Source organism: Dichomitus squalens (assembly GCF_000275845.1).
Source record: "Dichomitus squalens LYAD-421 SS1 unplaced genomic scaffold DICSQscaffold_69, whole genome shotgun sequence".
Taxonomy (NCBI): domain Eukaryota; kingdom Fungi; phylum Basidiomycota; class Agaricomycetes; order Polyporales; family Polyporaceae; genus Dichomitus; species Dichomitus squalens.
In genome coordinates, this window is record NW_006766951.1 from 64042 (window position 1) to 77824 (window position 13783).

At 54.1% G+C, this 13783-nt stretch overlaps 3 protein-coding genes across 3 annotated transcripts; 2 read left to right on the plus strand and 1 right to left on the minus strand.

The window, feature by feature from the left end:
• Positions 1 to 1586: 1586 nt before the first annotated feature.
• On the minus strand, positions 1587 to 3935 carry DICSQDRAFT_183654 (batten's disease protein Cln3; the record flags this gene model as incomplete). The annotated part of the gene is made up of 10 exons (XM_007370493.1): positions 1587 to 1977; positions 2055 to 2281; positions 2338 to 2460; positions 2510 to 2523; positions 2578 to 2839; positions 2893 to 2992; positions 3051 to 3123; positions 3307 to 3564; positions 3619 to 3699; positions 3848 to 3935. The coding sequence occupies 10 exons, from the start codon at positions 3933 to 3935 to the stop codon at positions 1764 to 1766; spliced, it is 1440 nt and encodes a 479-aa protein (XP_007370555.1). The 3' UTR covers positions 1587 to 1763.
• A 454-nt stretch (positions 3936 to 4389) lies between these two features.
• On the plus strand, positions 4390 to 10192 carry DICSQDRAFT_183655 (uncharacterized protein). The gene is made up of 23 exons (XM_007370494.1): positions 4390 to 4683; positions 4863 to 5052; positions 5114 to 5145; positions 5201 to 6356; positions 6420 to 6896; positions 7060 to 7302; positions 7354 to 7382; positions 7442 to 7451; positions 7504 to 7828; positions 7887 to 8096; positions 8154 to 8289; positions 8343 to 8511; positions 8561 to 8638; positions 8691 to 8874; positions 8931 to 9084; positions 9139 to 9180; positions 9231 to 9277; positions 9331 to 9389; positions 9445 to 9456; positions 9506 to 9629; positions 9679 to 9726; positions 9786 to 9927; positions 9986 to 10192. Exons 1-23 carry the CDS (start codon positions 4409 to 4411, stop codon positions 10083 to 10085), a joined length of 4242 nt encoding a protein of 1413 aa, XP_007370556.1. The 5' UTR covers positions 4390 to 4408; the 3' UTR covers positions 10086 to 10192.
• Positions 10193 to 10468: 276 nt separating this feature from the next.
• DICSQDRAFT_141038 (uncharacterized protein) lies at positions 10469 to 11513 on the plus strand. The gene is made up of 4 exons (XM_007370495.1): positions 10469 to 10801; positions 10864 to 10987; positions 11046 to 11222; positions 11285 to 11513. Exons 1-4 carry the CDS (start codon positions 10729 to 10731, stop codon positions 11379 to 11381), a joined length of 471 nt encoding a protein of 156 aa, XP_007370557.1. The 5' UTR covers positions 10469 to 10728; the 3' UTR covers positions 11382 to 11513.
• Positions 11514 to 13783: the final 2270 nt, after the last annotated feature.

The following is a 13783-nucleotide window of genomic DNA, read 5'->3' on the forward strand; positions in this document are numbered from 1 at the left end:
TATTCTTTTATCTCCGGGGCAACAGCTCAATCATGGAGAGGGTGCGATCGGCGTTCACTAACGGCGACTTTGTGTGTTCAAAATTTGATCCTTCGAGCGAACCGGACTGGGGAACCTTCGTCAAATCCAAAGAGGATTTTCCGCAATGGAGCCACACGAAGGAGACTCGGAAACGGTACTTACGACTGGTCTTCCCGGACGCAGAGCGAGAGTATGCAGTTGCAGACCGAGACGCCCTATGCTATCCATCCTGCACGAATGAACTTGGGTCATGTGCACCATCAGCGATCACAACGCGTAGAAAGGGGGATCGAATGTATGTTGCGAAAGACGAGTGAACCATAGCCGTCACAGACGTTCAGCTTTCGTTACGAATGCGATCCTTCGCTCGTCGGGTTTCGGCTTTTCACAAACACGGTAGGAGACCTTGGTGCTATTCAGCGAGATTGTGCTTATTGAGAAAAACTGAGGTCCGTTCGAAGTACGAGATAATTTGTATACATAGAAGCACTAGCTTCCTCCTTTCCTCGATTCCAAGGATGGCCTAGCGTGTCTAGGGAGGTGGTGATCGAGGATGGTTTGAGGGAGATGTTCAAGTGACATCAGACAGCATACACTCACCGCTCCCGGGAGGGGGATCACTGGCAGTGTACCTTCGTAAACAGCACCACGAAATATCGTGATGTCGAAGCCAAGCGTGAACCAGCGATCCCTCGAAACGGAGAGGCGCAGAAGGCCTTCTATGATTTCCGGGACATTAGGCCGGGTCTCGATGGTGTCTGTGAGTCTCCCTCTGAGCTCGCCGAGAGGGATCTGAGGCAGAAGCGGAACCTTTACATAGCCTTCGATGTCGACGTCGTTCCAGATGTGGTCGATATACCCACGGAGCTAGACGAGGCGACAGCATTCAACAGGCGACTCGTTGGGAGCAAGCAGAGTGAAGAGAATGTGCTCGGCCCGGATCGAGGGACATACCTGCAGGATGAGTGGGCCAATTGGGATCTCTACGTCAAGGTCCACCTTCGAGTCATTCTCCGTACTGAAGATCGGACGACTGCCATTGACGAAGATGTGGTATTCGTTGCCATTCGTGAAGGCAACCCTGTGATAACCAGCAAGCCATCGTTTTAATGCGGCTATCCAGAGAGAGATTGTCAGCTTCGCGATGGCTGCGGGGCGAGGGCGTTCCTACGAGGGCGGGCAGCGACGTCTGATAACGTATCCCAACAGTTAGCTCCAGCCTGCATGTGCAGGATCGAAATGATGTGGCTCACCAGGTCCCGGTGGAGCGATATCAGAAATGGACGTAGTCATTGTGTTAGGAACTACCGAGAGGTTGTCAAGAGTAACGCTGGTCTGTAGGATCGGTAGACCTCATGAGGTCTCTTATATCCGACTCATGGCCATTCAAGGGGCGAGGCACAACGTTCCTACCTGAAGACAGATCTGAACGTTCTTGATGTGTCGGGGTGACAGATGGCCAAGCCAATAATACAACTTTCCGAGAAGCGCGGTTGTATGTGAGATGGTCCTTCGAACAAGCCCTCTCGTGCCTGTGATTACACCACTGCGATTCCGGCCGCTGCATCAGTGGTTCCATAGGATGTGAAGCTCTCACAGGTTAAGAGGTCGCAACACCGGACATATTATCGGCTCCTGTGCTTCCAAGTATATACAGTACACCATAGCCTAACTTCACTGCACCCAAGAAACTCACGCCACCTATCGCGAAAACGGCCAAATGCACAGCCCATTAGCTCGACTCAGAGGCTCTCGCAGAACAGCTTCCCGCGGGCCACCTGCGCCCTGCACAGCTCGATCTCCGTCGGGACCGCGAGCAGGGACGCCATCAGGATGCCCGACGAGTCGGCCAGGCCGATCGAGCCGATCTTGAACTCGCGCTCCTGCTTCGCTCGCTCCGCGTCTGCGCCCGGGGCGTCGTGCTTCTCCTGGTTTATGCGGTAGAAGACGTTCACACTGTGGGTCCGACTCGGTGTCAGCTGGGAACCAGGACAACGGGAGAGGAGAGAGTGAGGAAAGGGAAAAGAACTGACTAGGCGAGACCGCCGCAGATGCCCTCGACGCTGATGAGGAGGAACACCAACGCGAAGCTCACGCCTTCGTGCTCGTCGCCGAAAATGCCCACTGCCGACTCGAACGCGAGTGTGGTGAGGATGAAGCCCTGGACGATCGCCGGGGCGGACAGCAGCCTGCCCGGCAGTGCGGGCAGGCCAAGCGTGATGGACGATCGAGAGAGGAAGACCGACGTCTGGTATACGAGCTGCATGCGAGAGGTGAGGGCCCGTGACTGCGAAGAGGGTCACACGGGTAGCGTACCTGCCAGAGTGGGTAGTAGTCGCGGATGGACTTGATGATCTTGCTCATGAGCCAGTGTTTGTCTGGTCCAGGGACAGGGTAGACGAGCGTCGGAGCAATGCCCTGGTTGATCGTGTACTCAAACTGAAACACCGTCAGTACGATCGCAATGCAAGGGACACACATGACCAACCAGGTAGACGCAGACTGCGCAAGATGTTCAGCATAGACACGCTCAAAAAGCACGGATCTGCGACGTACACAAGGGCAGCATGTACTTCGTTAACATCGGCTTCGCAAGCCTCCACTTGTCTTCGATCGACAAAGCGATGGGTGCAGTGACAGTAGCTTCCGACTCCGTCATAACGACGGAATCGTCTTGGTCAGCTTCGTTAGGCAGTCGCGTGTAGGATGCAGCCAAAGGCTCCCCGTCCGCCTCGTCGTCGTAGGCCAATTCTGGAGCGAACCTGTCTGGGCGGGGGAGGATAAAGAAGTACGCTATCGGTATGACGAAGGGTAGAATCTATGAATGGTAAATCAAGATAATCACTGTTTTATGTGGCGCAAAGACCTTACTGAGGAAAGACCGACTCCGAGACGCACACCTAGCCCACGGAGTTCCCACCAAAGGAATGCACCGACAAGACCGGCGCCTCCAGTGCCTGATGCAAAATAGCTGCAGCATGTAAAGATGTCAATCCCAATTGCTGCGTTGAGACAGCCGGGGTGCTTACCCTACACTGTGGCCCGCGACTGTTGGCGGGTGGTATCGTGTAGAGAGCTGCAAGAATGTCAGTTCGCCAAGACCTGCAGGTTCAACCTGTCAACACATGATCATCGTATGCGCGCCGTCAGCATACACCAAGGTTCAATTCGTATGCGTCGTTCAAGACAACATGTATCAGAGAAGGTATAAATAATAGGCACGTGGAACGCTTCCCAAGATGACGGGGCATAGTTCGCCAGGTACAGATGAGTTTGGGTACTCACCAGACGAAAAGGATGCAAAGCATATCCCCAGCAGTCTCATGTACAGGGTATCAAAGAGGGCAACCACCAACATGCCCCCGACGCTGATGGCAGTGCATCCAATAAGTCGGCGTACGTAGTGTATCCGTCCCTTGAGCAAGTACGGCCATCCAAGCTTTGCGACGAGGGCTGGGAAGATGTTGCAGAATGCAATTATACCCTTGGGGGTGGATGGGGGGACAAGGTCCAATGCGGCAGAGAGAATGATAACATAGAGAACTGGGAGGAGGTGGGTCGTCGCGAAGTCTTTGAGAAGGACGGAGATAGACGCACCATTGTTGATCAACCCAAACAAGAAGAATGATGCTCCTAGTTTGAATGATGCTCCTAGTTTGAAGAGTGTTCTACGGTACTCTAGCGAGATATCGGAAAGTCAGCCATGAGATATGCGAACAGGAGGTTGTGACATTACAGTCCCGCGACAGATGCACGCCATCATACACAGTAGTCGCACAGGCTCCTTCGTCCCTGCTCGTGTCAATCAGACTCGCACAGCACCTACCTGACTTATGAGCACCGTCAGGCGAGCCAAAGTGTTGAGACATGGGTGCCTCGGCGTCCTCCTCGTCATCTCCCTGTCGTCGGGTCATCGAGGTATGTGATGCTCAGGGTAAAGCGAGCTGCCGGCCGGCCAGACGGTACTCTAATGACACTGGTCCGCAGAGGAGGATTAAGAGGTCCTCGATTGTGGCAGAAACCAAGAAAGGCACTGCGGCACCGTGGCCCAGCTTCGGGGTCCACGTGGAACGGCTGTGCTCCTTCCCCGCGCCCGGCGAGGCCTTGGCTTGATGGGCGGGGACCCGGCAACGTCTCAACCGGCCTCACTCAGCCCGACCCTCACGCGGGGAACATGATATTCACCTCCAACCCCACAATGCAATGACCCGCCTCTTCCTTGTCTGCCGCCATCAAGACGTTCGCGATAATCCGCCTGCGAAGTGTCGGAGGTGCAGGCGAACCATTGCGACGTATAGCTGTGATATCGTGCGTTCATGTTGTCCTTCAAAGCTGCTCGCTTGCTCACAAGTGGGACAGGCGTAGAGCGTCCCCGACATTTACACATATGGCCAGCAGACGTCTAAAGCATGTCCTAAACGGCCTGGCACCTCAGCCGCAGTCACTGGGTGTGTTGAAGCTCGGAAATATATCACACGACATCCTCGCGGCGTCCGACCCCAGCCGTCTACCCCATAGCGAAGACGTCCTACTAGATCCCTCCGACCCATTCAATCTCGATAACCTACACTTCCTACTACAGAAGTACTTGCTTGGACAGGACATATTCTTGCTCTCGCAGCCTGGTCCGTATGCGCGCCGCCTGGCGTTGACCTTTTGCCGGTAAGCCTCCTCTCGTGTTACGCGGGGACAATGCCACAGGAGAGTGTGGTGTGCATTTTTTCAGTCCGAGACGCTATCTCCATCACATCTTACCCATGGTCTCTTTGAACGAGAAGCACATTTGCTCTCGACTTTGCTCCTCTTGATTTGAAATTGAATGCTTATTATGAATGTTACAGTCTCATCAACTCAGAATATGAGTTTGTTGCTCTTCACCGTGACATTGGAGAGACGGAGTTGAAACAAGGGAGAGAGATTCGCGCTGGTGGGAACTTGGTCTACGTTGACAGCGCTGCAGTTCGTGCTGTGAAGAATGGCCGCGTGCTTATACTAGAAGGGATTGAGAAGGCTGAGCGTGGCATCATGCCTGTAAGTGCGATTTCGCTGTTCTGACACGAATCAATAATGACCAGCGTGTATTTCAACACAGGTTCTCAATAACCTTTTGGAGAACAGGGAGATGTAAAGTCTCACTACCGCTTCGTATAGGTTGCTCATGCTCATGTGTCATCCTCAGGAACCTCGACGATGGGACGCACATTGTTCACCCGCACCGACACGCGCTCCTCGACTCCGCTGAGACGGAATATAGTACGTTCATACCGGCGCACAAGAACTTCCGCGTCATTGCAATATCCGCGCCCGTTCCCCCATATCCCGGTTACCCTCTCGATCCTCCCTTCCGAAGCCGCTTCCAAGCACGCTTCGTCGACCCGATGGGTGCACTACTCGCTCTCCCACAGATGGGCGAACCAGTCGCCCAGTCTGTGTTTACCCTGCCACTGTATCAGAAGACACGGGACATCATCGCGTCAACGCAGATCGCTAGCGAGTCTCGTCATTCCCTCGACACTATCGCGCGGTCTTCTCTCCCTGCCTTTCCGCAGACAGCCCTTGCCAAGGTGACAGCGCTGCTATCACTCTTCCCTCCCCCAGACACGCTATCTCCGGAGCAACTCGCCCGCTTCGTGCTCTCCATTCACCCTGCTCTGATCCACAGCCCGTTCGTTGCGTGGGCGATGCTCTCCCGGCAATTCGAGGCAGCAGGGCTCGGCGAGCTGGGCAGCCCGAACCTGACAGGGACCGAGGACGACGCAGGCCTGCTTGGCTACCGTCTCGCACGGATCGACCGTGTCGACGACCGCACCGCGCGTGTGCAGTTTGATCACCCGTCGCTCAACAACAAAGTAGAGGTCGACGTCCCCGCAGGCCCGCAAGAGTACCTGTCCTTCCCCTTCGCGAACCCCGAGTTCCTGTCGTTTGTCCCCAGCACGCGATTCATGGGCTTGCTCACGTCCCTCCTCCAAGTACACGCGCTGGGTTTCGACATCTCGTACGCGCCCCCGGCGCTGCCGTCTACCGCGTCGTGCTCGACGACGACGCTCGTACGCACGTTCGCGGCCGTGCTCGGGTACGAGCTCGAGGACGTGCACATGTACAAGGAGCTCGGCGGACGTGAGCTCGTCATGCGGCGGAAGATCGAGGCAGACGGGGGCGCGACGACGTGGGAGCCGGCGCCGCTTATCGAGGGGGCTTGGATGGGCAGACTGGTGCATCTCGCGGGGCTGGACGTGATTGGGTCGACGGCAGGCTCGCTTGCGAGGCTGGTGCAGGATCGGGAAGTGGAGTTGTGGGAGACGAAGCGTATCGTGCGGCGTATTCTGGATGGGGAGGTGAGTCGCCAGACTATGGATATCATCGTAATGGTCGGTGCTGACCGCAGTGGGCACATACAGGCGCCTTCGCCGGACCTGTCCGTAGCGCACACGTCCTTCCGCGTGATCAGCACCGCGTCCAAGTCGCTGCCTTTGAAGGACTGGCTCGGAGACGAGCACGCGAACATGTTCTTCGCCGTCCCCGCGCAGCCCATGTCGCATGCTGAAGAGGCACACATTCTCCTCCAGACAGGCTGTCCGTCTCGCGTCGTCGACACGCTCCTTGCGTTCGCAGATAGGTATAGGACCAGCATGACGTCGGACGCGGTACAGAAGAATCGGAAGCTCGGCACGCGCGCGCTCCTGCGCATCGCACGGCGCGTCGCACAGTTCCCCGCAGCGGGCGATGGCGCGGGTGGTGGAGAGACAGAGGGCACGGGCACGGACCTGCATGTGCTCCTCAGCCGCGCAGTGCTTGCGGAGTTCCTGCCCGCGACGGAGGCGATGAACCTGCGGAACATCTTCGAGGAGACCGGGATCAGGAAGCGGACTCCAGCGGTGAGTTCATGTCTCGGTTATTTTCGCAGTTCCGCCATGTTTTCCCATGTTCCCTGCTCCATCGACTTTCCCTTTGCGCGTTGCGGAAGGATCCGCAGCCGGTCTTCTCGGGCTCGAAGACAGACGCTGATCATTTGTGCGTGTTTACGCGTGTGTCTCGCAGTTCAATCCTCCACCCGAAGTACGCGACGGCGGCGTGTGGTTCCCACCTGCCAGCGGTCCGCAGGGCAAGGATGCCGCCGCCACATTCATTCCCTTCTTCGACCGCAAACAGGATCCCGAAGGCGTGTCGCATATCCCGTATATGGATCATTTCTACGACAATAGCCTGCAGACTGGCTTGATGCGTGATCTAGCGATAGACCTAGAGGTGTTAGGCGAGCATTTGGTTTTGCTAGGTAATCAGGTAAGTACGGTAGGTTGACAGTTCTGAGTCGCGTAGTGATGTGTGCATTAGGGAGTTGGCAAGAACAAGATCATCGACCGGTAAGTATTCCCTGCTACATCATATTAGTGCTCACGCGCTGACGTTGCACTTCTTGCAGCCTGTGTCAGGTAGTGTTCTCAGCTATTGACTCAGTCTCTGTAATGCTGATGGCGTAATAAGCTCCTGGGCCGCCCTAGAGAGTATATTCAGCTTCATAGAGATACCACAGTCAATCAGCTAATGTTCCAAACCGTACTGGAGAACGGCGTCATTCGGTACACCGACTCGCCACTCCTCCGCGCAATCAGCCTTGGTAGAGTCATTGTGATAGACGAAGCGGACAAGGCTGCAGAGCACGTCGTAGCCATCTTCAGGAGTCTCGCGGGCCATGGTCAGCTTACGCTCGCCGACGGCCGACGTGTACGGCACATCAAGGAGCGCGACGGAGACATTGTGGTTCACCCCAACTTCCGCCTCATTCTCCTCGCGAATCGTCCGGGATATCGTACGTCACCGCAGTCATTGTCGATCGTATGAATTACCATCTTGACCCAATTTACTAGCTTTCCTTGGGAACCATTTCTTGCAAGTGCTCGGCGACAACTTCTGCTGCCACGCAGTCACCAACCCGGATATGGCGAGCGAGAGGAAGCTCCTCTCCCAGCTAGCGCCTCAGATCAGTGAGGACATGATCCTTCGGCTGGTGGCTGCGTTCCAGGACCTTCGGCGCGCTTATGACGCTGGTACCGTGACATACCCGTATTCGCTCCGAGGCAAGTGCTCCTGTGTGCGCTGTATGAGAGCAAGAAGAATGCTAACGCTGACAGCAGAGCTGCTGAACCTCGTCCGCCATATGCAAGCATACCCGAACGATTCACTAGAGGCGGCATTGCGTAACGTTTTCGACTTCGACATCTACAAGCCGGAGACAATCTCCAAGCTTGCGGACATCTTGGATCACAACGGGTACGGATTGTGCTTGATTTACACCGGTACTGCTCCTGAGTTCATCTTCGCAGGCTGGTAGTCAAGAAGCTCGGTATCAACGCGGCGAGGGAGGTGACCGAGAAGAAGGTCCTTGACTTGAAGTTTGAGCCGAAGGGCGATACTAGCCTTAAGGAGCCAAAGTTCGGCAAAGAAGACCCTGATAATGAAGCGCACACCGGTGGTAACACCTGGGCCGGAGGAGTTAGTCATTGCTTGACATCAAGTACTCGCTGTTGCTGATACAACATAGACTGGTGGGCGCGACACGGCAGGTCTGGGGGGTCGAGGAGGATATATGCGCCTATTCAAAGGCCACGATATAAACCAGGCAAGGGTTGGAGATAGCGAACTGCGGAGATGTAGAACTAACTGAGCCTCAGGTCTCCGATGCTCTCAAGAACGACGTTCCCGATCATGTCAAGGAGCAAGCGCGTGAAATGGCTCGTCAAGAGCTAGCGAGACGCCTTGAGGAGCTCAACATGAGCTCTGGGGAGGCAAAACTCTACGGCTCTTTACTCGCTGCCGTCGAAGGTCACATCACCCAGTTGCATGACCTACTTGAAAGTTAGTTCTTGTGCTATACGCAATTGCTGTTTCGCTGACTGCTGGCGTCGACGTAGATCTCGCTGCGCGTGAAGAGGAACGCGTTTGGGTGAAGCGGCAGACGGACGGGGAGCTCGACGACAGTCGTCTGACCGAAGGCTTAACAGGCGAAGCGACTGTGTACAAGCGGCGCGGTATGGCGAAGCCCGAATTAGGTCGCCCGCAGTTGAAGTAAGTCACAACACTGCTGTTTGCAATTCCTCTATTGATATTGATATTCCTCAGGCCGAAGCGGATCCGCTTCTTATTCGATGTTAGCGCGTCTATGTGAGGAAACTGCTGGGCCAGCAAGGAAGAGTGCTGATTGTACGGGACAGGTACCGCTTCCAAGCCGATGGTCGTCTCAAACGCAGCATGGAAACAGGTACATTGAAATTCGTCGGATGTCAAACGTAGTATGTAACTGACTTTTTGCAGCCGTGATGTTGATGGAGACCTTTGATAGGCTCACGCGAAAGGAGAAATACGTGTGGGATGTCAGTCAACGATTGACATCTACATTACCCCCTCAGCTAACGCTTAATTCTTTAGATTTACGGCCACGTAAGGCGAAGTCCAGGATGCTGTATCATATGCTGACTATTCTCCTTAGTCCGGTGATTCCGCCGAGATGCCCTTGGTCGAGGCGGACAAGCCGCTAGAATTGAGGGATAGGTGGAAAGTCGTAGACAAGATGGAAATGATCACCCAGTATACCTTTGCCGGAGACTACACACGTATGTCGTCTAAATTGCGGCGCCCAATTGGACGCTCACACTGCCTTAGTGGAAGCGATCGACAAAGCAGTCGCGGAAGTCGCCAAGTTTGATGGAGGTATGTCTGGCTTCCACTCTAGAAGCTGATCGTCTCGGAAGCTGAAGATATCACCACAGATGAATACTTCGTCATCGCTCTGACAGACGCTAATTTCGCCCGATACAACATTACCGCCGAGGAAATTCAGCGCGTCATGAATCGCAATCCCAAAGTACATACGGCGCTGATCTGCATTGGCGAAGGTGCCGAAGCTGCATGGTGAGGCCTCTCTCAATATGGAAATGAATTGCGCTCAAGCCGTATCACTATCCTCCAGGATACCGAAGAACCTGCCTGGACGAGGTTATCGGGTTTCCAACACGGCAGACATTCCGGCTGTGTTTCGGAGTATCCTGTCAACGATGGTCGACCGCTGATTACCACACGTTGCTAGCGATCTCTTTCTACTCGAGAGTGTCACGAGTTGCAGAATGTCACGCATGCAATTGCACATCCGAACTCATGGATCATGCTCGTCTTGAGTTCCGCTTTTGTGTTTTGAGTTCCACGGGAGGTACTGAGCAGGTGGCGATTCAGGTCATGCTGTACGTCGCGGTGTCTTCCGTCTTGTCTGTCAAAAGATGCGCTTTGGATGATCATCCAATTCGAAAGTGTCGCTGCGCGAACCTCCGCGTATGAGGCGCAGTCCTTTGCGCGGGCCGCAGTGACCTTGCAGCGCTTGATGGCGGTACGGACCGACACCAATGTGACGCGCCCATCAGCTGCAACCGTTCTGCGCTGCCACGAAAGGAACTGGTCGCAGGACAGGATTGAAGTTCAGCGCAACACACGGTGCTTGTGGCAAGATACCACGCTCGTGTAGTGGATTGGCATGCCAGATTTCGCAGCACTCACAGATCATGAAGGGGAGTATATAATCCCTTGGGCCAGTTGGCAGGAAGACCATCCTCACCCCACTTTCAAGTTCTACATACCATCGACCCGGCGTCGAAAAGCCTACTTTAATTCCAGTGCTTCTTCACCTTCACTTGCTACTCTTCACAGTTCTTATCTGTCGCAATGGCCCGCTTCTTCGCCACCGCTACGTTCTTGACCTATGTTTCTCTCGTTGCCTCTGGACTTGCCCATGCAGGTGAACGCAGCATTCATCCTTGCATACCACAGCAGTGTCTCATATTCGTTTGTGCTCTGCAGCACCCGCCCGTCGCCAGCTAGGCAACCTCGAGTGCAACATCGACCGTGCCGAGATCATCTTCCACGTCGCCACACTCTCCGGCGTTGTCAACACTCTTGGGAACAACACGAACCTTGTTGCCGCGTATGCAGTCACGTCCACCCTTGTCAGGAGCTGAAGACTGATACTCAATTGACAACAGGAACAACACGGTCGATGCCGACGTCATGGCTTTGCAGTCGGGCACCCAGGGCGCGGGTGCTGCCATCAAGCAGATTGTCATTGCGCTCATCAATGGCGAGGTCGCTGACCCGGACTTGCGGGACCAAGTTGGAGGCAATCTCACCGTCATTCAGGGCGCGTTGGGCGATCTTTCCTCGTGGGTCCCTGCTTCGTACCGTACGAAGTGAAGTGACTAACAATGATTATCTTGGACCGTAGCACGGACAACAGCACCTCCGCGTTGCTGGACATGGCGCTGACCGAGTTCACCAACTCGGTGAACGCAGCGAACGGCGTTGTCAACAACTGCAAGTAACCGGAGGGAGAGCTCGCGTCGCGCGTCTCCTTCAGGGTTTGAGACATGAGTTGAAATTCGCTGGACGATGTTTAAATGGACAATATGATTATACGATCAGTGATCTCCTTATTGTTCAAATACTATTGCGGCGGGAGTCATACTCCGTTGGCGAGCCCATTGTGTGCCGTAAAACCCGGTGCGGGCTTCCTAATCGCTTCATTCGAATGCCCATAGCCTCCCTAAGATGCCTAAGGGCCTGTTCGGCAAAGAGTTGGAGTTACGAGTCACCGGCATTTTGTCACGTGGCGGCATTTCCGAGGATTTCTGCGCGAGTTAGAGTTACAGGGGCGGAGTACCCGTGAAGTCCGGAGGAGACAAGCGCCCTGAACTCGTAAGGTTGGCCCAACGAAGATTCGACACCTCCCGTCACGCCTGTCACACTGTCCGTGTCCCGCCCCTCCACTGCGATTTCGGGGTATCGGCTCGTATAAAATTGAGCTATAGGCTCTGTGGTACCATACATGCCGCCTATCCAAGTTTTTTCCTCAATGCAGAGGGAGGGGAAAGCAGCGAGGGACCTCGCAAGCTCATGTGATAATCACGTGATGGGGTCGAATCTTCGTTGGGCCAACCTTACATGTATCTAGTATACCAATAGCTATGGCTTATCAGATGGGCTCTGCTTCATCCCTGCTTCACCATGGTCCACACAAGAGCAGCTGTCTAAATTCACCAAGCTATCCATCAGGCTCAAATAGAGCGCCGAAGACAGGCTATTATAGCAGTAACTGTCATTGTTTTGACTGGGCGGGCCTTGGTAGTAGCCTGCCCTAATCCCTCAAGTAGGATGGTCTCGGATGTCTGATCACAATCTACGCCGGTCATGGTAGCCATCCCAATACTCTATAGAGAGAGAATCAAGCGAGATAATTTATGACCTGAGCTGATAACAACCGCCCGGAGTTAGTGGGAGGCATCCGAACGCATGCACTCGCCCGAGTAACTTGAGTTTTCTCGAGATTGAAAACCGAGATATTATTACTATATTTGGGCATGAAATGCCGGTAACTCTAACTCCAACTCTTTGCCGAACAGGCCCTAAGGGCTTCCATTTCCTCGTACTTCCCCAAGTGCGCGAGACACCAACCGCAATGAAGCATCACCGCGTGAAGCGCCAGATTATGGAGGTTGGGGAACACAGAGAGGATGAGCACATTACCGCCACATTCCCAGCTTGTTCCCACTACATTCCGCAGGTTTAGAGGATGTCGTGGTATTAACTGCCTTCCGCTCACATTCCGACCATGTTCCTATCACAGTTTTCTCATGCCACGTGACCTAGGGGTCATGTGAACCAGGACAGAGGCCCACCTTTACCACGAGCAACTCGTATCGGAAAGTGGAGGAGCCAGGATCGAACCCAGGACCTTGTGGGGTCCGGGAGCGCCCATCCTCACTCACTGGCAGGTGACTCACGCGTCAGCAGGGGTGCTTACTCATCGGAAGGAGCCCGGACTTAGCATGACTCAGGTATCAGTCATGAGGACATCATGTGACAGGTCAGGAGGCAGGACATGAGTCAGCAGACTCTGACCAAGCAGGGACAAATAGGTACCTGGTCTGTGCACCATTGCATTTGTATAAATAGTAGGGAGTCTGAGGCAGGGAACCTCAGACTTGATCTTCTCGTCGATTCCCCATCTCCTCTGTAGGTAGCTAGCAGCCCTACCTTCTACTGCCCCTTCTAGTCTAGGGAATTCACATCTTTGCATCATATCTTGCTGTGTCACTTGTGGTTGCTTCGCTCCCAGCACCAACCCCTTCACCAGTAAGCTTTGTCTTTGTTTATCTGGTGGCACAGCGCGTTGGCTGTGACAGTTCCCCACATATTACTTAGACATTCCGCACCCTGTGTAACATGGGATCTGTTGAACTTGGACTTATCCGGTCCGGACTACACGAGGCTATGCGTCTCCTAGTGCTTAGCTGTAGTCGCTTATGTAGTATGTTACCATATTTGGGACTCTCTGCTCATGTACTATAGCTATGCTTCCGGACTCTTCTGGTACTGTCTAGGACAATCCGTACTACTCCAGAACGGTCTAGACAGGTCTATGCCTTACTCATCTCTTACTCATCCTATGGTGCGATACGTCGCAATTCTTTCACCATCGTATTATTCATCGCACTATGGTACATGTGACTAACCACTCTTCGATTAGTCATGGACACTTCTCTGTAGTATATAAGGACTTCAGATTGTGTCCTCCCTCTTCAGTCTTTCCTTACTGACTGAAGAGTGAGTACTTCGTTACCTTTACCTCTAACTTGTAGTTACTTACTTAACCTTTGTAGTCTTGCTTCGACTCTAGGTACAGTTCGTTGCTGCAATATAGTCTTTCCTTACTGACTGAAGATCT

What these genes read in the sequence shown, in the direction of transcription:
- DICSQDRAFT_141038 (XM_007370495.1), top strand. Translation starts at nt 10,729, where the DNA reads ATGGCCCGCTTCTTCGCCACCGCTACGTTCTTGACCTATGTTTCTCTC. An exon ending in AACACGAACCTTGTTGCCGC is followed by an intron (nt 10,988 to 11,045) that starts GTATGCAGTCAC and finishes AATTGACAACAG; the next exon opens with GAACAACACGGTCGATGCCG. An exon ending in GCGTTGGGCGATCTTTCCTC is followed by an intron (nt 11,223 to 11,284) that starts GTGGGTCCCTGC and finishes CTTGGACCGTAG; the next exon opens with CACGGACAACAGCACCTCCG.
- DICSQDRAFT_183655 (XM_007370494.1), top strand. Translation starts at nt 4,409, where the DNA reads ATGGCCAGCAGACGTCTAAAGCATGTCCTAAACGGCCTGGCACCTCAG. An exon ending in GGCGTATTCTGGATGGGGAG is followed by an intron (nt 6,357 to 6,419) that starts GTGAGTCGCCAG and finishes GGGCACATACAG; the next exon opens with GCGCCTTCGCCGGACCTGTC. An exon ending in CTTTGCCGGAGACTACACAC is followed by an intron (nt 9,630 to 9,678) that starts GTATGTCGTCTA and finishes ACACTGCCTTAG; the next exon opens with TGGAAGCGATCGACAAAGCA.